The sequence below is a fragment of the Ahaetulla prasina genome, chromosome 8, assembly GCF_028640845.1.
Source record: "Ahaetulla prasina isolate Xishuangbanna chromosome 8, ASM2864084v1, whole genome shotgun sequence".
In the NCBI taxonomy this organism is placed as follows: domain Eukaryota; kingdom Metazoa; phylum Chordata; class Lepidosauria; order Squamata; family Colubridae; genus Ahaetulla; species Ahaetulla prasina.
In genome coordinates, this window is record NC_080546.1 from 66,937,917 (window position 1) to 66,959,730 (window position 21,814).

Below are 21,814 nucleotides of genomic sequence, written 5' to 3' on the forward strand. Positions count from 1 at the left end.
CCCTGTTGCTTGTCACCTTCTTGCCACTTTCTCCCAGCAATGGGCCAATTGTTTCCTTGACTTTTTTCTTGTTTTTAACATGTTGGAGGAAGCTTTTTTTGTTATTTTTTACTTTTGTCGCTAGCCTTTGTTCATTGTGAGCCTTAGCTTTCCTCACTTCATCTTTACAGGCTCGGGCTATTTGCTGATATTCTGCCTTAGTTATTTGCCCCTCTTTCCACTTTTTATATGTGTCCTTTTTGTCTTTCAATTTGTCAGATAGTTCTTTATGCATCCATGCTGGTTTCTTTTGAGATCTATTATTTTTCTTCCTCATTGGTATTGTGCTAGACTGGGCTTTTATAATCTCACTTTTCAAAATTTCCCAAGCTTCTTGAGTTGTTTTCCCCTTGAAGATTCTCATCCATGGAATCCTTTTCAAGCTCTCTCTGAGTTTATTGAAATTAGCTCTCTTGAAGTCCAAGACTCTAGTTTGACTTTGTTCTACTACTTGTGTTTGCATAATGTTGAATTCCAATATTGCGTGATTAGTTGCCCCCAAGATTCCTATAGCTTCAACACCTTCTATCATTTCATCTCTGTTAGTGAGAATTAAGTCCAATATGGTTGATCCCCTTGTTCCCTTCTCTACTTTTTGGGAAACAAAGTTGTCTGCTAGGTTTGTTAGGAACCTGTTGGATTTTCCACTTGGTGCAGTGTTTGTCTCCCAATTGATGTCAGGGTAGTTAAAATCCCCCATTACTACTGTAATGTTCTTCCTACATACCTTAGTTAGCTGACTAGCAAAAAGTTCATCTACTTCTTCTGTTTGGTTGCGTGGCCTATAGTATATGCCTATGGCAATATCATTTTCCCTCCCTTTAATATTGACCCAAATGCATTCAAGATAATTTTTGTCATTGTTGTGTCATAATCAAGTCCAATTTTTTTCCCTTTCTTTCCCTTTCCCCCCATCTTTTAAAACTGTCCAAAGTTAATCAGCCAATAAAAACTTTTAAAGTTGTCCAAAATCAGTTGCAGTTGAAATATTTAATTTGAAAAGATCTCCAAAATTAATTAAAACCCTTGAGATAGGTTCCAGACTCTCATTCCAGGTTTTAAGTGAATCTAATTTTCTTTACTTATTTCCTTCCGTTTTCTTTTCTTGATTCAATTAGCCGCTATTCATGCTTTTTCTTAACCTGCTTTTGGCAAATTTGTTTTCCATGCCTCCCGTGAGCTGATGATCACTCATCTGGCTTCGGTATCTCTTTCAAAAAATTGTGCTTCCTCTCCTGCCCGATCCTTGTGCCTATCTCTGGCTTTCGGGCAGCTGATGTCGGCTGCCATTCCTCCCTGGTGGGTCAGGGGGAAAAGACTGGGGCTGCAGGGAGATTGCTGCCTCCCTGCCAGCCCCAGCGGCTCCCCCATTCTTCACTGCCCCTTCAGGGCAGCTATGGTCCGTGATAGACCCCCATTCCAGGGGGAATCTCGATGGTCACCCCAAAGCTATCAGGGCGACTGACCATTCCGCTATGACGCTGGCCACACCTCCTGTCCATTTTCCCCCTTATATTTCTTGTTCTATATCAGCTAAAAGATATATGCTTATGCATGATGATATATTCTAATTGTTCCCTTATCCCCTCCAAAACAACATATATTTTTGAGTAGATTTATTCCCTTTGCCTTCCACCAACACTGATTTTATAAAATCCCCCCATATTTCATTATAATTGTTTGCTTTAATTATCCCTTTTTTAAATTTAATTTCTGTTGTTAATTTATAATTTTTTGCCATACTCCAAATTTTATTATACCATTCATTTCTTTGAATTTAAACTGCTCTTCTAATTCAGTTAAAATTCTATATATTTTCCCAATTCTTCCTTTACCTATATATTTTTCATTCACCTCACATTCTTTTATAATCATTTCAAATTTTCTTAACTGTCTATCTTTCTCCTCGAATCTTTCTTCCACTTCTATCCATTTCTCTAATTGTATTAAATTCAACCAATTTAGAGATTCCTTTAGAAATTCTTTCAAGGATTCTTGTAAAGCATCCAAATTTAATGCTTTTGGGTCAGCCGAATGAGCTGGCGAACCTCCAGCACTCTTGGAAATGCCAGGCTTTATTTGCTTAGATGCCATCTTACTTTAAATTTGTGGTTTGCAACAATAAAATCAATAAATCCAATTCTCCTTAAACCTTTTCATAAACACAGTTCTATAGTCCTTTTCTTTTTCACTTTTAAAACTCTTAACTTAAGTTTAAAATCCAGCAGCCTTGAACAGTGCTAAGGGCGCTAACAACATTAACAAGAATTCTCTTCACTTTTGTTCTCACGGCCTCTTAAGTTACAAGCACCATTTCTTTTGATCTTCTTAAGTTGTCTCAGCAGGAAACAATGTAGCTACAGAGTTAAGGTTTATTATTTGCAATTGCCAGCGCTTCTGTCTTTGCTCCGTCTGCTTTTAAGTCCAATTAAGATTTAACGTTGATTGCAGAGGTGGTCGCAGTGTTTTGTTCTGCTTATTTTAAAGAAGAAATGTCCCGGATCCGGAGATCTATCGGGCTTTCCAGGGAGCTCTCACCCTTCAAGCCCCTAGAATTATTCTGGATTTAAAGTAAATATTTTTTGTTGAAGACAAAGATAATAACTAAAAATATGACTATACATCAAAAAGAAGAATTAGAAAGAGTAACGGGATTTAAAATAGTAAAAAAGGTTAAATATTTAGGAATATATATTTCAGCTTCAAATGTGAAATTATATAAAAATAATTATGAAGTATTATGGCAAAAAGTGCAGAAGGAAATGGAGAATTGGAAAAAACTACAATTATCTTTATTGGGAAGGATAGCAGTAATAAAAATGAACGTTTTGCCTAGGTTTTTATTTCTGTTCCAAATGATACCAATACTTTAAAAAGATGCAAATTTGCAGGAATGGCAGAAAGGTATTAACAACTTTATCTGGATGGGTAAAAGACCGAGAATAAAGTTAAAAATAATACAGGATACACGTGAAAGAGGGGGTCTTAAAATGCCTAATTTAAGATTATATTATGAAGCAGATTATATTATGAATCATTAATCAGTGATTGGTTTAACTTAACAGAAGAAAGAACACTAAACATAGAAGGTTATGATTTGTTATATGGATGGCATGCTTATTTATTACATGATAAGAAAGTGGATAACGTTTTTAAAAGCCATATACTTAGAAGTGCTTTGTGCGGGTTTGGAAAAAGTATCGATATAAGTTAAATTATAAAATACCTATATGGGCAATTCCCAGACATGCGATAGAGAACATAAATATAAAACAAAAACAAGAGATGGTTACCTACAAAGAGCTTCTTTTTATGGAAAAGGGTAAATTACAATTGAAACCTTTAAATATAATGAAAGAAGAAAGGATAATTCATACTTGGTTTCAGTATGGACAGCTGCAAGCTAGATGGAGAGAAGACCAGAAAATTGGTATCATGCAAAATTTATTTATTTATTTATTTTATTTTATTTTATTTTTATACCGCCCTTCTCCCGAAGGACTCAGGGCGGTGTACAGGCAACAATAAAATACAAACACCACAATATACAATTTAAAATACGAGTTAAAAAACTTATTATAATTAGCCTAGAACCTTAAAATTTATAAAACCAAACCCCATTTAAAATTAGTAGAAAATTTAAAATCGATAAAATTTATGTAGTTTAAAATTTAAAATTTAAAATGTAAAATTTAAAATTTAGGCCAGCCCCGCGCAAATAAAAAGGTATGTCTTCAGTTCGCGGCGGAAAGTCCGAAGGTCAGGTATTTGACGTAAGCCTGGGGGAAGCTCGTTCCAAAGTGTGGGAGCCCCCACAGAGAAGGCCCTTCCTCTGGGGGCCGCCAGCCGACATTGTTTGGCGGACGGCACCCTGAGAAGTCCCTCTCTGTGAGAGCGTACGGGTTGGTGGGAGGCATATGGTAACAGCAGGCGGTCCCGTAAGTACCCAGGCCCTAAGCCATGGAGCGCTTTAAAGGTCGTAACCAGCACCTTAAAGTGCACTCGGAAGGCCACAGGTAGCCAGTGCAGTCTGCGCAGGAGCGGTGTTACGTGGGAGCTACGCGAAGCTCCCTCTATCACCCGCGCAGCTGCATTCTGGACTAACTGAAGCCTCCGAGTGCACTTCAAGGGGAGCCCCATATAGAGAGCATTACAATAATCCAAGCGAGAGGTAACGAGCGCGTGAGTGACTGTGCACAAGGCATCCCGATCAAGGAAGGGGCGCAACTGCCGAACCACGCGGACCTGGTGGAAGGCCCTCCTGGAAACGGCCGTCAAATGATCTTCAAACGACAGCCGGTCGTCCAGGAGGACACCTAAGTTGCGCACCCTATCCTTTGGGGCCAATAACTCGCCTCCAACAGTCAACCGCGGCTGCAGTTGACTGAATCGGGATGCCGGCATCCACAGCCACTCCGTCTTGGAGGGATTAAGCTTGAGCCTGTTTCTCCCCATCCAGACCCGTACGGCTTCCAAACACCGGGACAGCACTTCAACAACTTCATTGGGGTGGCCCGGGGTGGAAAAGTACAGCTGAGTGTCGTCAGCGTACAGATGATAACTCACCCCGAAGCCACTGATGATCTCACCCAACGGCTTCATATAGATGTTGAACAGCAGGGGCGAGAGAATCGACCCCTGCGGGACCCCACAAGTGAGGCACCTCGCGGCCGACCTCTGCCCCCCTGTCAACACCGTCTGCGACCGGTCGGAGAGATAGGAGGAGAACCACCGATACACGGTGCCTCCCACTCCCAATCCCCCCAACCGGCGCAGCAAGATACCATGGTCGATGGTATCAAAAGCCGCTGAGAGATCTAATAGGACCAGGGCAGAGGAGTATCCCCTGTCCCTGGCCCGCCAGAGATCATCCCCCAATGCGACCTAAGCTGTTTCCGTGCTGTATCCGGGTCGAAAGCCGGACTGGAACGGGTCTAGATAGACGGCTTCATCCAGGTATTGGGGTAGCTGTCGCGCCACAGCACTCTCTACAACCTTCGCAACGAAGCGAAGGTTGGAGACTGGACGATAGTTACCCAAAATAGCTGGGTCCAGGGAGGGCTTCTTGAGGAGGGGTCTCACCACCGCCTCTTTCAAGGCGGCAGGGAAAACCCCTTCCAACAAAGAAGCGTTGATAATCCTCTGGAGCCAGCCTCGTGTCACCTCCTGAGTGGCCAGTACCAGCCAGGAAGGACACGGGTCCAGTAAACATGTCGTGGCGTGAAGCCTCCCCAACAACCTGTCCACGTCCTCGGGAGCCACAGGGTCAAACTCATCCCAAACCGGTTCAACAAGACGTGTCTCCTCTCTCTCGCTTGGATCATCCCAATTTCGGTCCAGACCGTCCCGGAGCTGAGCGATTTTATCGTATAGATAACCACTAAACTCCTCGGCATGGGATCACAAACTTAAAGAGGCTATAAAAATATTACAGAGTCAATTTAATATGTTAATGGCAGACCAGGTGGCAACGAATATACAATATGCTAAACATAATACCTTTTGTAATGCAAATAAACCTGGGAGATGGTTGGCATATAATTTAAGGAAGAAACAGAAAGCACGTGTCATACAAAAAATAGAATATAAAGGTAAAGAGATATACCAACAGGATAAAATTAAAAAGGCATTCTCAGAATTTTATACTGCACTATATGCAAAAGACAAAATATTGAATAGGGACATTTATGATTATTTGAAAGATTATAAGGTTAATATTCTAACATTAGAACAGAGGGAGGAGTTGAATCGGCCGATAGCTACTGGAGAAATAGTGGAGGCAATTAAACAATTAAAAATGGGGAAAACCCCTGGTACAGATGGTCTTACAGCAACTTATTATAAAAAAACACAGGATGAAATATTAGGCCCACTTAAAGAATTATTTAATCAGATACAATTAGGAGTGGAAATACCCCGTCATGGAAAACATCTTTTATTTCACTGATACCAAAGAGGAGCAAGACTGCTCTAAACCTGGTAACTACAGGCCGATTTCACTTTTAAATAATGATTATAAGATTTTTGTAAAAATAATAGCAAATAGATTAATGTTAGTTTTACAACAAAGAATTCATACTGATCAATCTGGTTTTATAAAAGGGAGGCAGATGAGGAATAATGTCAGACAGATTATTAATATATTGGAATATTTGGAAAAGAAGAATACTTCAGCGGCACTTATTTTTTTGGATGCAGAGAAAGCCTTTGATCGATTGCATTGGGATTTTTTATTTAAATTAATAGAGAAAATGCAATTTGGAGACTGTTTTATTAGAATAATTAAAGCGATTTATGGAGAGCAAACAGCACAGATTATAGTAAATGGTAGCTTGACAGAAGTTATTAAGATTGCGAAGGAACGAGACAGGGATGTCCCTTATCACCATTATTGTTTGTTTTGACTCTGGAACCATTATTAGATAAAATACGAGAATTAATGAAAATAGAGGAATTAAGATTAGACAATATGAGTACAAAGTTAGAGCTTTTGCAGATGATGTAGTAGTTACCTTAACAAATCCTATAAATTCAAGTAGATTTTTGTTGGAAGTAATTGATAAATATGGAAAGGTATCAGGATTTAAAATAAATCAGAATAAAACAAAAGTGATAATTAAAAATATGTCTATACAACAGAAACAAAAACTAGAAGAAATGACAGGATTTGAGGTAGTAAAAAGGTTAAATATTTAGGGTCTATATTAGCTCATCGAACAAGAAACTTTATAAGAATAATTATGACTTGCTATGGCAAAAGTTCAGAATGATATGAGTGGCTGGAAGAAATTGCAGTTATCCCTATTGGGAAGGATTATGCTATTAAAATGAATGTGTTACCTAGATTTTTGTTTCTGTTCCAGATGATACCAATAATTAAAAGGATAAAAATTTGGAAGATTGGCAGATTGGGATTAATAAATTTATATGGCAGGGTAAAAAGGCGAGGTTAAAATGAAAATAATACAGGACTCACGGGAAAGAGGTGGTTTAAGAATGCCTAACTTTAAACTATATTATGAAGCAGTAACCCTTTCAGTAATAAGTGACTGGTTTAACTTAACAGAGGAAAGAATTTTGAATATAGAAGGTTATGACTTGTTATATGGATGGCATGCGTACTTATTTTATGAAAAAAGTGGATAGGGCTTTTAAGAATCATGTGTTGAGAAGTGCTCTTTTGGTCTGGAAAAAATATTCCTATAAATTAGAATACAAGATTCCTATATGGGCGAGCCCTAGGCATGCAATAGAGAATATAAATATAGAACAGAAACAGGAAATGATTACTTATAAAGAACTTTTGTATGCTGAAGGAGGTAGATTGCAATTAAAATCATTACAGGTATTAAAATGAAGAAGGGAGGAATTATACTTGGTTTCAATATGGGCAAATAAGTGCTAGATGGAAAGAAGATCAAAAAATTGGTATAATGCAAAGGGAGGAAAATTTAATAAAGCAAATTAGAAATCAGACCCAGGAGCATATAAAGAGATTGTATAATGTGTTGCTTGAAATAGATTCGGAAAAGGATTTGGTAAAGGATTGTATGATAAAATGGGCACAGAATATTCAGGAACCAATAATGTTGGAAACATGGGAGAAAATTTGGGTTAGAAATGTTAAGTTTACACAAGCACAGAATTTAAGGAAAATTTTTATAAGATGTTTTATAGATGGCACTTAGATCCCAAAAAATTATCATGTATGTATCCTAATATCCAAGCGAAATGTTGGAGGTGTGATTGTGATGATGCTACATATTTTCATATTTGGTGGACTTGCAAGAAAATTAAGGTCTTTTGGATAAGAATTTGGTGGATTATTCAAAATGTACTGAAGAAGAAGATAAAGTTCCTGCCACAATTTTTCCTTTTGGGAATTATAACGGATTGTACAGGGATTGAGACTAAATTGATTCTGAATTTAATAACAGCAGCAAGACTGTTGATTGGACAATACTGGAAGAAGAAGAGATACCTACAATAGAAGAATGGATATTGAAAGTTATTAATTTGGCTGAGATGGCTAAAATCTCAGCGTTTTAAAAGACAATACGCAGGAAAATATTTAATTGAATGGAAAAATGGATTGATTATCTACAAAACAGATATCAGATTAAGAAATATCAGATTGCCTTTGAATAATTAGAAAGTTATTTTATGTAATGGGAGGGGTTGGGAGATGAAAAGCTTTGGATGTGGTTATTTGGATTGGAAGGAAAATTTTATTCTATGCTTGGTTTATGTATAACAATACCTTGTGATTGACCGAAGCCGGGGGAGGGAAGGGTTGTTTTTGGTTTTGGGGAGGGGGGAAAAAGGGGGAAAAATGTTTTTGTTTTTTAAAACTCTTTCAATAAAAATAAATAAATAAACTCCTCGGCACGTCCCTGCAAAGGGTCATCCCGCACCTCCTGATGAAGGAGGGAGCGGGTCACCCGAAACAGGGCGGCCGGGTGGTTATCTGCCGACGCAATGAGGGTGGAGGCGTAGGAACGCCTCGCCTCCCTCATTGCCACCAGGTAGGTCCTAGAATAGGACCTAAGTAGTGTCCGATCAGCTTCGGAACGACTGGACCTCCAGGTGCTCTCTAGGCGTCTTCTCCGGCGTTTCATCTCCCTCAGCCCCTCAGAGAACCAAGGGGCCGGACGAGATCTGCGCCGGGTCAGAGGCCGCAAAGGCGCGACACGGTCCAGGGCCCCAGCTAGTTTCTCAGTCGTGCCGCGGGCCAGATCCTCAGGGAATGGCCCAAGCTCCGTCAGGAACCTCTCAGGGTCCATCAGGCGCCTGGGACGGAACCAACGTGTAGGCTCCGTCTCCCTGCGGTGGTGAGTGGCGGTCCAGAAGTCTAGGCGAAGGAGAAAATGATCAGACCATGACATAGGTTCTGTTACTAAATCACCTAACTCCAGATCATTTAGCCACTGTCCAGAGATATAAATCAGATCCAGCGTGCCTCCCCCCATGTGTGTAGGGCCATCATTTACTCGAATCAGGTCCAAGGCCGTCATGGAAGCCTGGAACTCCCGAGCTGCAGTCGATAACAAGCCAGCTGATGGTAGGTTGAAATCCCCCATGACTATAAGTCTGGGGGTCTCAACCGCCACCGCGGCAAGTACCTCCAACAGCTCGGGCAGGGCTGTGGTCACTCAGCAAGGAGCCAGGTACGCGATCAACAAGCCCAACTGATTCCTATGGCCCCACCTCACATAGAGGGATTCACAGCCGGCAATCTGAGGAACAGTGACCTCCCTCGGCTCTAGATCTTCCTTAATGACAACCGCCATCCCCCCACCCCTACCTTGGACCCTCGGCTGATGAAATGCTCGGAAACCTGGAGGGCAAAGCTCAACAAGGGGAACCCCCCCCTCTGGGCCCAACCAGGTCTCCGTAATGCCCATAAGGTCCGTGGACTCCCCCTGAATAAGATCGCAGATCAGGGGAGCTTTATTAGCCACGGACTAATAAAGGAAAATTTGAGGAAAATTTGGTAAAACAAATTAGAGATCAAAGTCAATCGCATAATAAATGGTTATATAATACATTGATAGAAATAGACTCAGAAATGGAATTAGTTAAGGATTGTATGGTAAAATGGGCACAAAATATTCAGCAACCTATAATGATGGAAACGTGGGGAAACGTAGGAATGTTAAATTTACACAAGCACAAAATTTAAGAGAAAATTTTTACAAAATGTTTTATAGATGGCATCTAGATCCTAAAAAACTGGCCTGTATGTATCTGAATTTGCAAGCTAAATGTTGGAGATGTGATTGTGATGACGCTACTTATTATCATATATGGTGGATTTGTAAAAAGGGAGGGAGAGGGGAGGCATTTGTGGAAATTTTCTGTAAAACTTTTTAATAAAAAAAAATAAACCAATTTAATCAATTAAATCAACCAATTTAATTTAATTTCTGCTAAAATGTTCTTTAGTTGTGTTATATTCTTTGTTCTTCCAGTCTTCCCATTTATATATCTGATTTTCTTTTAGTTTACTAATCCATTCTTTCAATTCAATCTTAGGGAATTTCTCCATTCCTCCATAATTCTATCAAATTTTTAAAAAAGGGATTTTGAATCCTCCTAGCAATTTTTTAAATATCCTTTTTAAACCAATATGTTCCTATAGGATCACCTATTTCCCTTAATTCTTTCAACTCCATATCCCTCCATATTAAATCTCTAGTTACTGCTATAATATCTGAGACCACTTTTAATTGATTAGCTACCCAATAATTTCTAACATTTGGAAGACCCAGCACACCCTTTTTTAATGGTTCATACCACAGTGCTTTACTCATTCTTGCTCTCTTATCTCCATTACAATAAACCTTCAGCAACCTCTGTATTTGCTTTAATTTTTGATCCAAAAATTTAATTGGGATCATCCAAAACAAAAAAATTAATTTTTGGTAAAACTTTCATTTTTATCATTGCAATTCTTCTGAACCATTTTACTTTTTTATATTTATCTATTTTATCTTTTATATCTTTCTTTAGATTTTCATAATTTATTTTCTTTAACTCTTGAATATCTTTTGGGATGTCAATACCTAAATATTTAATACTATCTACTATTTTTAATTTATATTTTCCTTTCAATACATCCATTTCTTCTTTACTGTGGTTATATAACATCATTTCTGATTTTTCCCAGTTTATTTGTAATCTATTACATTTTCCAAATTCATTCAGATGTAAATATATCCTCTTTATATTAACTACAGGATTTTGAAATGTTAATAATGTGTTATCTACAAATAAAATTATTTTAGTTTTCTTCTGTATACCAGTCAATGAATCTTCCCTAATTGCATTTGCCAAAACCTCCATCAATAATGCAAATAAAACTCGGGATAAAGGGCAACCCTGTCTCGTTCCCCAGCTTAAGGTTTTTGTCTGTGTAATACCATCATTTATAGCTATACTCGCTTTATTCTCTGGATATAATTGATTTATCACTTGTCTAATTTTTTTTCCAAAACCTAACTTCTCTATTAATATCTTCAATGTAGGCCATTCCACACAATTAAATACATCTAATGCTAATATACCTGCCTTCAATTTTTGATTCTTTATATAGTAACCTATGTTTAATACCCTTCTTACTATATCTGACATTTGTCGACCTCTTATAAAACTGGTCATTTTTAATATAATTTTCTATAAATATATTTAATCTATTTGCCAATATTTCTGTAAAAATCTTAGCATCCTGATTAATAAGGGATATTGGTCTATATGATCCTAGGTTTGTATGACCTTTACCTAGTTTTGCTATCAGTATTATCAGAGATTGCTTCCAGGAAATTGGAATATTTTCCCCTTCCATTATTTTATTAAACATTATCGTCATCTTCAGCACCAATAGTCCTTTAAAATTTTTATAATATTCTACTCCTAGTCCATCTAACCCTGGTGCCTATTTTCAATTTATTAATAACTTCCACTATTTCCTTTCCTTCTATTTGTGATTCTTTTCTATATATGCCTGACTTTCATTCATATTTATGTAATTTCCCTTATATAGCTTTTCAAAGAACTGAAATATCAACATTTTTTCTCTCATCATATTACATCTTTCCCAGTGATGAAATGTAAAATTTGTTACTATCGGTTCTGTGGGTGTGGCTTGGTGGAGGGGTTAAATGTGAGTGGGTGGGTGTGGACAACTTTTTTTTTTAACTTTTAAAAGCATTTTCTCTATAACCTTTTCGGGCAATGCTTTTAAAAGTCTTCTTTGACAATCCCAGCTAAGTTGCCTGATCGTCAGAGGCTTTTAAAAGCATTTTTTTACATCCTCTTCGGCTGAAGTGGTTGTAGAAAAAATGCTTTTAAAAGCCTCTGATGATCCCAGCTGAGCCGCGCGATCATCAGAGGCTTTTTATTTTTAAAAGCTTTTTTTCAGCCAACGAAAAAACGCTTTTAAAAGTAAAAAAAAACCCTCTGATGATTGCGTGACTCAGCTGGGCATTGGCAGGAGCAGGGATTTTTACTACTGATTTTCAGAACCAGATTTTCTGCTGCCATCGCTACCAGATTGGGCGATCCGGTCCAAACCGGGAGCATTTTACCCCTGATCTTTCCCCCTTATCATTTTTATTACTCCAATCAGGCTTTTTGCCTTTTTAGTTTGTGTGGCAGTGGTGAAATTCAAATTTTTTTACTACTGGTTCTGTGGGCGTGGCTTGGTGGGCGTGGCATCCCCATTCCCTCCCCACTCCTGGGGGAAGGATACTGCAAAATCTCTATTCCCACCCCACTCAGGGGCCAGCCAGGTATTTGCTGGTTCTCCAAACTACTCAAAATTTCCACCACCGGTTCTCCAGAACCTGTCAGAACCTGCTGAATTTCACCCCGGCTGTAAGTGACAAGTGATAATCCTTAATCAAGTTACAATTTTCCTTTTTTTTTTTTTTTTGCCTATATTCTTGACTGCCCAGCTTTCCTAGTATTGCCACAATGCTTTTCAGTTTTCCCCTTTAAGGACTGAGAATTTGGATCTTTTAACCTTACATTTAGCTGTACATTGCTAGTCCTTGAGTTACATGACTACACCACTTAGCATCAGCATTTCCAGCAACCCCAGTTGCCATCATAACTCAGGAAGAGTCAGGAGTCCCAGGCAAGGAAGTCAGCAGGTGGGAGGGGTGCTTTGGGCAGGCACTCTGGAGCACAGAAGGGGCAGGAGAGACTTCAAATTGCTTATCGAAAGCTGGCAAGGAATGTTGAAAATTGTGATCACATAACTGCAGCTCAGTGGAATACTGTAATGGTGAATAGTTGTAAGTCCATCTTGTTTAGCATCATCATAACTTTAAGTGGTTGCTGGACAGGTGATTGTAATTCAAGGCCTACCTATATTATCCTCTATTTCCAGCCCTTGTCCTTCAATAGGTTATGCTGGAGATCGAAGTAGCCTGATCACTGCTTCCTTTAACTGAGTTGTTTCTCTGACTCTCAGTCCTTATCAGTTTAGAAGAGGGAGAAAATAATTACTTGTTGTGGCTGTAGCTAGTCTCCATCTTTGGAAACCTTGTAAGACTTTAAGACTCTGTTATTTCTTTTTCAACTATAGTAGCTTCTGAGTCTCTTTGCTTACTTGATCATCTGCTTTAGTTTGACCTCCACATACAATACAAGTCATTACTTTAGTTCTCCAATAGTTTTCTTTCTCTCTTCCACCATTCTCTTTTGTCTCCCTGCAGTATAGGTGTGGTCCTTGGTGTTAGGGAACACAAAGGAAGGAAAATTCTCAGCAGCAGCCTTCCCCTTAATGGCCTATATTTAATTATATGCTTGAAAGTAAAACATCCTTGTATAGTTCTTCTAATGGATCTTCATGTTAACATACACTTTGTCTGGGGTGGGTTCTACTAACCTTTACTACGGGTTTGCAATGGGACCTGCACAAGCTTTGAAAGCATAACACTGCCATACATCAAAAACATATCAGAAGGCACTAATAGACAATTACAACGACATGATATCATAGTACCACACAAACCAATAAAGCCCTCCAAAACATCCTAAGTAAACCAAAAGACCCAGCAACTTCAGTAGAAAAAACAGTCATCTATAATAGTGTAAGGACTGTAACAGCCATTATGTAGGACAAACAAAATAAGAGGACTAGCAGAGTGGATCCATGAATACCAATTAGTAGTCAGAACACATGAAAACTTAATTTCACAATATGTGGACAGACTTAACCATAGTTTCAACTGGTTAACTGAGCATCCTAACCAAGTCAAATCCAAAAATGCTGGAGAATTCCTGGAAGCTAGGCACTCACACAAAGCAGCCATCAACAGGAATATACTATTCAACATCTACATACCAAAACACGTCATCACCAGCAGCAATTCCCAGATGAACAGAGGTTAACACCAAGATTAACACTAGACCAACAATCAAGAAATAAACTTCTTAGATACTATCTCGGTTTTCATTCTTCGTCACCAGAATTGTCAGGATTTCTGACAGTCCATCGTCCAAGCTAGGGGTTGGCTAGGTTTTGGCTTACCAGGAGAGGGACCGGTCTTTAGCAATTCTGTTAAGGGGAAAGCAACCTAAGCGAAGGAAGGGATGAATTGCCTGTAAAAATTTGCAAATCTAAGAAAATTTGAAGCTGTTTACTGTTTGTGGGGGTTGCCAGTCTAGCACCACCTTCACCTTCTCTGGGTCCATTTTGATCCTTGGTTTGACACTCGGTAGCCCAGGTTGTCCAAGGACTCCTTATGGAATTCACATTTTGACAGCTTTATATAAAGTTTGGCAGCTAGGAGTTTTTTCAGCACTTGTCTAACTAATTTGATATGGTCTTCCATGTTCTCACTGAATATAAGAATATCGTTCAAATAGATAAGAACCGCTTTGTATAGGTGGTCATGCAGAGTTTCATTGATCAGCTGCATGAAAACTGCTGGGGCCCCTTGGAGTCCAAGGGGCATGACCCTGGACCTGGTAGTAGGTTTCCCTTAGATCTAATTTGGTGAAAATTCTGCCTCTCGCCAGGTGGTTCAGCAAGTCTTTCATTAGTGGTAGGGGGTAGGTGTTTTGTATGCAAACCCCATTGATGTTCCGAAAATCAATGCATAATCTCAAAGTTCCATCTTTTTTCTCTTTAAACAAAATGGGGGCAGCTACTCGGGATTTTGCAGGTTCGATGAACCCTCTGGCTAGGTTGGTGTCGATGTACCTCCTCAACTCCATCATTTCAGCAGGCGTCATGGAATACATCCTGGGTTTTGGTAACTTGGCTCCTGGCTCTAACTCGATGGCACAGTCTGTGGGGCGATGAGGGGGGAGGATGTTACATTTCTCTTTGCTAAATGCTTCTGCCAAGTCTGCATATGCTTTAGGAATCTGGGGTTCGCCTGGAGGTAAATCTGATCCAGCGGCTGCTGGCTCCCCCTGCTGGCCTTCATGAATTGGGTGTTCCTCGGGGGGGGGGCAAGGGGCCTATATCCAATATGATCTTTCGGTACCCATCTTCCCACTTGATGGTGGGGGCCCATTTGTTCAGCCAAGCCAAGCCTATTATAATAGAGTCTGACATCTTTGGAATTACTAAGAATCGTATAAGTTCGTGATGTCTTCCAATTTCTAGGCCAATCTGTTCTGTAATCTGGGTAGCTGGGACCCCCCCCCCCATTAATGTCCCATCCACCTGGTGGAATTTAATTGGATGCTTTAAGGCTCTTGTTTTGATCCCCAATTGGTTCACAATTGGAATCCCAATTAGACATCTGGTACAGCTGGTATCTATTATGGCTGGTAATTCTCTTTGCTCCCTCCTCTCTGGCACCACTAGTTTCACTTTGATAGAAAAGGGGGGGATGGGTGCACTCACCATCGGTTCATCCTGTCTGCTAGCTTCATTGGGAGGGGATTCATCAGACGGAGGTCCCTCGCTCTCTTCAGTGGGCAGGGGAATCTCCACGGCTTGTCTGGCAAATCGACTGGTATCCGGGCCCTTCCTTGAAGCTTTCTTCTTCAGTTAGCCATGGCTGGACACAGTTATGGAACAGGAGCAGGGGCCAGGCATTCAGAGGCTCGATGTCCCAATTACCCACAACGATAGCATTTCATTAATCCTGCTGGTTGAGGGACCGTCTTGCTTGCACTTTTTGAGGAGGCTTTTCAGCTGGCATCGGGCGGTGGAGGTAGATTTCCCTGTCCAGAGCTATGGACATGGTGTACCAATCATGTAGCTGTTCAGGCATGCTCCGGATCCCACAGGCTTTTCTGACTTCCTGATTAATGGGCTTCTTTGAAATACTGCAAGAGTATGCGGTCTGGCCAATGCCCCAGGTTCCCTGCAACCCGCCTAAAGTCCCACACAAAGTCTTTTAAGGGTCAATTACCTTACTTCGTCACTTTAATGGTGGCTTCGCTGTCGTTGATGTTGTCTGGGTCTTCAAATCTTGCCCGGACCAGTGCAACAAACCCCCCGATGTCATTCAATTCTGCAGTGCCCTCATTGTGCAGCTGCGCTATCTATTCTGAGGCCTCTCCTTCATTCATCCCATCAGAAATCGCTGATATCAAGTCCCACTCCGATTCGTATTGATCTCCATACTGATCTATATGAGCCCAAACCCTGCTGAAGAAGTAAGCAATTTTGGCAGGTGTGCCATCAAATGTTGCTCTGAAGCGGGGTGGGGCTGGTCGCACAGGGGGACAGGGCTCACTGGCAGGCAGCTGAGGGGGAACTCAGGGCCAAGCTGCTGCGGGTTGTTGGGAGGCCCCCTGCTGAGGGAGAGGGACCGGTGATGACAGAGCTGCTCGCTGGGCTGGAGAGGGAGATAGAACTCCAACCAGCTGCTGGATTAGGGGCCCCTGCGTGGCTGGGATCACTGGGCCATACTGAGGCCAGGGAAACCCCTGGAAATTTGGAGCAGATGAGGCTGGATACCACTGGCACTGGACCCACCCTTGGCCGGGGTAGAATCCCCAGCCTGGGGCGATGGATTCAGTAGGAGGTAGCAGAAAGGCCGGCAGGCAAGGGGGCTCCGTAGGGGGAGGTTACATTCCCCATGCCAGCAGCGTTTGATGTCTTTCAGCTGCGTAATCTCCCTGCTGTGCCTGTAAGCTGATCGGTTTGCTCCTGGCCATGTTGGGGTGGGCTTGAGCCCCACTAATACCCCCCTCTCCTGCAGGGGGGGAAGGTGAACATAGGCTGTGCTAAGTTCCATCTCATTTGAGGAGGCTGGGAGGGGGGTGCATAGCTTCCCACTTTCATGCGCTCAAAACTCTCAGGAGCACAGTCAAGGACCGAATTCACGATGAAGGCAGCAGGCTCCATTCTTGGGAATCTCCGGACCCCACAGCTGTCCCCACTGTCCACTCTGGCTGGAAAGCAGGAGGGGGCGACTTCATTGGGCTGGGGCTGCATGATATCCTGGCAGTCTCACCTCTGGTCCCCTTTCAGGGGGATCAAACTGGCAACTTTTCCAGGAATCTGATTCCTTGGGCCAAGCGCCCAGTCTTTGGGACTCCTCTGCAGCCTCAATGGCACGTACCACTTCCTCCGAAGGAGAGAACCGGGTGTCGATAGATCCTTGAGCATCCGTCCCCACTGCCCCCTCTGTGATCTCTACTCTTTCCTCCATCTTCACTGGGTCTTTGCACCACCCAAAGGGTTTGGTGGATGCCGGGGCCCAGCACTCCTGACGGCCCCCTCTTTTGGGGAGGGGTGCTGCTATGTTCTAAAGGAGATTCGGATTAATGTCAGCATTCCAGAAAACCCCCTCCTCCTCCTCCGTCTTCAAGTAAAGACTCCGAAGCGAGCATCTTTCAAAGTTCTTTTACTAGGATAGGTAAACTGGCACAACTGGGGAAATCCGAATCTGGGAGATCCGGGTCTTTCCTCAGTGAAACACACTCCAAAATCATCACCCCTGACCCCTCTGCTGATCACGTGCTCCAATCACCAATCGTCTCATTTTGAGACATCACTCCAACCACTTTTTCTCCAGATGCAGTCCTGGCCTGACCTTGACCAGCAAGAAGAATGTTATTATGTCTAATGGCCCCTTCTACTAACCCCCCCTCCTACTTTCCCACACAGGAGAAAGTGGCAGCGCAGAAGCCTTCAGCCTAGTATGGCTTCCAAAGTTTATACAATACCCCAGTCAAGGAATTACCAAGACCACTCCTAACAACACTGACAGGATACGCCACTAGTATATATAATGAGAGCAAATCTCACTCCCTCTAACATCAATGATGTTATCTAGTTTGGTAATGAAACATCTGCAAGAAAACAACCAAGGTCAAGAGCACCAAAAATCCCATAGTTCGACCCTGAGCTGCAAATATTCTCTTCCATAGGGATCTGTCTGTCTGTCTGCCTGCCTACAATTTTTCTTTTTTATTAAAAAAATGTTCTTTACCATTTTCTCTTTTTCACAGGGGTATCTCTGAGTGCACTCCCAATGTATTTGAGTGAAATTTCTCCCAAGCAGATCCGGGGCTCACTAGGACAAATTACAGCAATTTTCATCTGTATTGGTGTTTTCAGTGGACAGATTTTGGGGCTACCTGAGATATTTGGAAAGGTCTGTAATAATTCTGAATTATTTATTCATTTTTGCACTTTGTGTAAATTGAGATTGAAAGCCCATTAATTATAAACAGATAAATGATGTCCAGGTATTCTTTACTATAATATCAAATAACAAGATTTATTTACAGTCTTGTGTAAATTAGTAGAAGCTGAACTACTTCTGTTCATTTTTGCTGAAGAATTTTTGATAAGTTTTTAAAATTTTTGAAAACTTCTTTTATTGTCAATTTTTAAAAGAGAATGTAAGGATAGAAACTAGACTCATCTGCATTCCTAACTTTACACTTATTGGTAGTGTTGACATTCACAATTAAAAGTACTTATTGTCAGGTTACATAATTGGCATTCTTCTGCCTAAGTATAGAGCATCTTTTCTGTTACTGAACTGTGAATTTTGCGCATGTTTTTAGTATTACATTTTACATGAAATGCAGCAATACCAATATTAATTTTCTTGACTGATTGCAGGAGTTCCTGTGGCCTTATCTGTTTGCAATGATTATTGTTCCATCAACTCTCCAAGTTGGAGTCCTGCCTTTTCTACCAGAAAGTCCTCGCTTCCTCTTACTTGAAAAAAATGACACAAAAGCAGCAGAAAAAGGTACTCTCACATTCATATTTTATCTCAATTGATCCTATTGTTTACCTGGTTTAAAAGCAAAGACCATAAGCACAAATGCAATATTGTTGTGGGTGGCAGTCTTCAGAAGCATTATATGCTGATATCTGGCCTGTAGGGTGGTTCTCCAATCTTTTAGGTTTGATAACAATATCAACAACAAAACAGCAGTGCCATGCTTAAAAATTACCCTTTGTCTGCCTAAAGGAAAAGGAGATGATCATTATGGCATTTTTGCATATTCTCTCCTGCTGGAAACAGTCCCTTCTCTTTGTCTATGGAGATTCTCAGTCATCCGGGTCATGGTTGTCCCAAAGGCGGAATGAGACGTTTAGGCACAGGAGCTTGGCCATACCTCCTTTGCTTCCAGCCACCCACTTCAGCCCATTCACAGCCATCTTTCCTCCTTTGCTGGCCATCCTTCTCTGACCATTCTCCACAGAATATGGGTCCCTGGCCCTCCGTCCCTTGCCCTTTGGCCTGGCCCATTTGCCCAAACATTGTTTGACCTAGACCTTTGGCTGCACAGAACAAATAGCCTCCAGCCAATTGGATGGCAGGCAGAAGCAATGGTGCTGTGGGGTTAGTGTGGAATTGGCAATTGCAGGGTTGTGGCGGAGCAGCGTGTGATCCAAGATTTTTTTAAAAGTGCTGCAGCTGCTCTGCAAGTTTTTCTTAAAGGGGAAAGTATTGGAAATAGTAAAGCTGCAGCACAAAAGCATCCCACTATTGAGGCAGCGCAGATTTGTCACCAGGACCCAAGGGATGGGGGGAGTGGAGGTGAGAAACACAGCTGCGAGACCCACTGGGGGGGCAGACAGTCAAAAGTGTGTTGGGGGTAGACCAGGAAGGGAGGGAGGGGCACCTGTAGGGGGCTTCACAGAGACAGCTTGGCTTGTAACTCAGTCAGCTCCAATGAAAGGAGGTGGGGGGGAGGGTAAGGCCGGTGCGGCTTCTACCATTATAACAGGCGGAAGGGGGAAAGAGCCTCCATATTCACACACAAGCTGGTAATGGTGAACATTTCGTTGGTTTAACCCCTCCTGCACAAAATTTCCATTCTTTGCTTGGAGTGCAAATGGCCGCCCATCATCTGTAAGAACTGCGCCTGGCTGACTCCTCCTCCTCCTCTTAGCTCCACTTTACTCTTCCTGCTCTGCACATGTGGGGGAGGGCAATCAAAATGAAAACTGGGAATCTTTACCATGACCATCTACTTGCAGAAAAGTATCACTTCCCACTGGAAATGAATGGAATTCATTCCCACTGGAAATGAATGAGTATAATTGAATTACCGTATATACTCGAATATAAGCCGATCCGAGTATAAGCCGAGGTCCCCAATTTTACCCCAAAAACTGGGGTAAACTGGGGACTCGAGTATAAGCCGAGGGTGGGAAATGAGGCACCTACCGGTTGGGGAAACCCTCCCTCCCTCAGCTGAGAAGGCTGGCGGCTCCCCCGCCCCGCCCTCTCACTGCACCGGCAGGGCTTCCGTCCGGTAAAATGTGAAAAAAAGAAAAAAAAAAACTCGAGTATAAGCCGTATATACTCGAGTATAAGCCGAGGGGCTTTTAAAAAAAAAAAAAACTCGAGTATAAGCCGTATAGACCCGAGTATAAGCCGAGGGGAAGTTTTTCAGCACAAAAAACGTGCTGAAAAACTCGGCTTATACTCGAGTATATACGGTAAGTAAAAGATCTCCCCTCCCCTGTTTTTCTCCCCGCACTCCCATTTGCATTTCACTGAGAGCTCTGCATTTTTAATCCTCTACCAAGCATTTGCCAAACCTCCCTTAGTCCAAAGAAAACTGTGGAAAATAATTCAGAATTATAACTGTGAGGAAATGGTTCAGTGCCAGGGGGATTTGCCTTGATCAGCCACCATGGCAATTTGGGACAATAGTAATTTTTCATCTCAGCTTCTCTTGTCTCCACATGTCTTTTTCAGTGTTTCTCAGTCTTGGCACCTGTTCGATGTGTTGACAGGAAGGAAGGAAGGAAGGAAGGAAGGAAGGAAGGAAGGAAGGAAGGAAGGAAGGAAGGAAGGAAGGAAGGCAGGCTGAGAGGCTGAGTGTGTGGTGTCTGGTGGCAGGGATCTCTGGGGTGCTGGGTGGGAGCTTGGGAGCAGCTGGATCTTTGCCATGGGGTCATTTACAAGAGATATAATTGCAGGGGGACTTCCAGCGGGTGGGGCCATTACTGTAGAGGCACTCGGGACTTCTTTTCCCAGAGAATCACTGCCTAGGATTCTGGGGAGAGGCAGTGACTGGCATGATGGTAAATACTTAGCTTCTCAACACGGGATCCTGTTAGAGTTTATAGCAATCCAACCAGCACACAAGTAAATAATTCAGCAGGATTCATTTATATAAGAAACTTCTTTATATACAGTACACATGCAGCAGAAGCCAGAACCAAAACTCGGAATCTAGAAGTACAGAATCAATAATCACAGAAGCACTTGTATGTGTGTATGTGTATGTGTGTATGTGTATGTGTATGTGTATGTATATGTATATGTATATGTATATATATGTATGTATGTATAGATCAATGAACCTAAGCCACGCCCAGGCTCCAAGCTGTCTGGGTCACCAAACAGTCCCCATTTGCTGACCTGTTACCATGTCTATTCCAATTCATGAACCCTTATACACTGACAAATCCCCCCGAAACAGGAGAAGCAATGGGGCACCAGACTTCCCTCCCATTGAACCACTGCCTGGGATACTCACGCTTCCTTAAGAACATACCATCCCATCTGTAAACACACATCAGCAAAGAAGTAAAAATGCAGAACTTTCAGTGAAATGCAAATGGGGGAGAGGGGAGCTGCCACCTTATGTGCAGACCCCGGCCCCATCACCTGTTGGAAAGTAAGACAGTTTTCACCTGAGTGATATGATCAAAGGCTTTCCTCACTCCTCTCTTGGACTTTTGAGAAGGGTTCCCCCCCTCCCCCGCCTGGAAGGAAGTTGAACGAAAACAAGATGTGTTCTGGAAAACACAGATTTTCCAGAACATGTCTAACTGGTTCGCTGAACTCTGCAAAAAATTAGCTACTAGTTC

The 21,814-nt window shown here is 41.7% G+C and overlaps 1 protein-coding gene across 3 annotated transcripts in view; it reads left to right on the top strand.

Annotated features, from left to right (window-relative positions):
• The window catches only part of SLC2A9 (solute carrier family 2 member 9), a 129,956-nt gene that overhangs the window by 82,168 nt on the left and 25,974 nt on the right, over positions 1-21,814 (top strand). For all 3 annotated transcript variants that reach the window (XM_058191988.1, XM_058191989.1, XM_058191990.1), the window contains 2 exons: positions 17,971-18,116; positions 18,593-18,725. In XM_058191988.1, the coding sequence (XP_058047971.1) occupies positions 17,971-18,116; positions 18,593-18,725 (279 nt within the window). The remainder of the gene's footprint in view (positions 1-17,970; positions 18,117-18,592; positions 18,726-21,814) is intronic.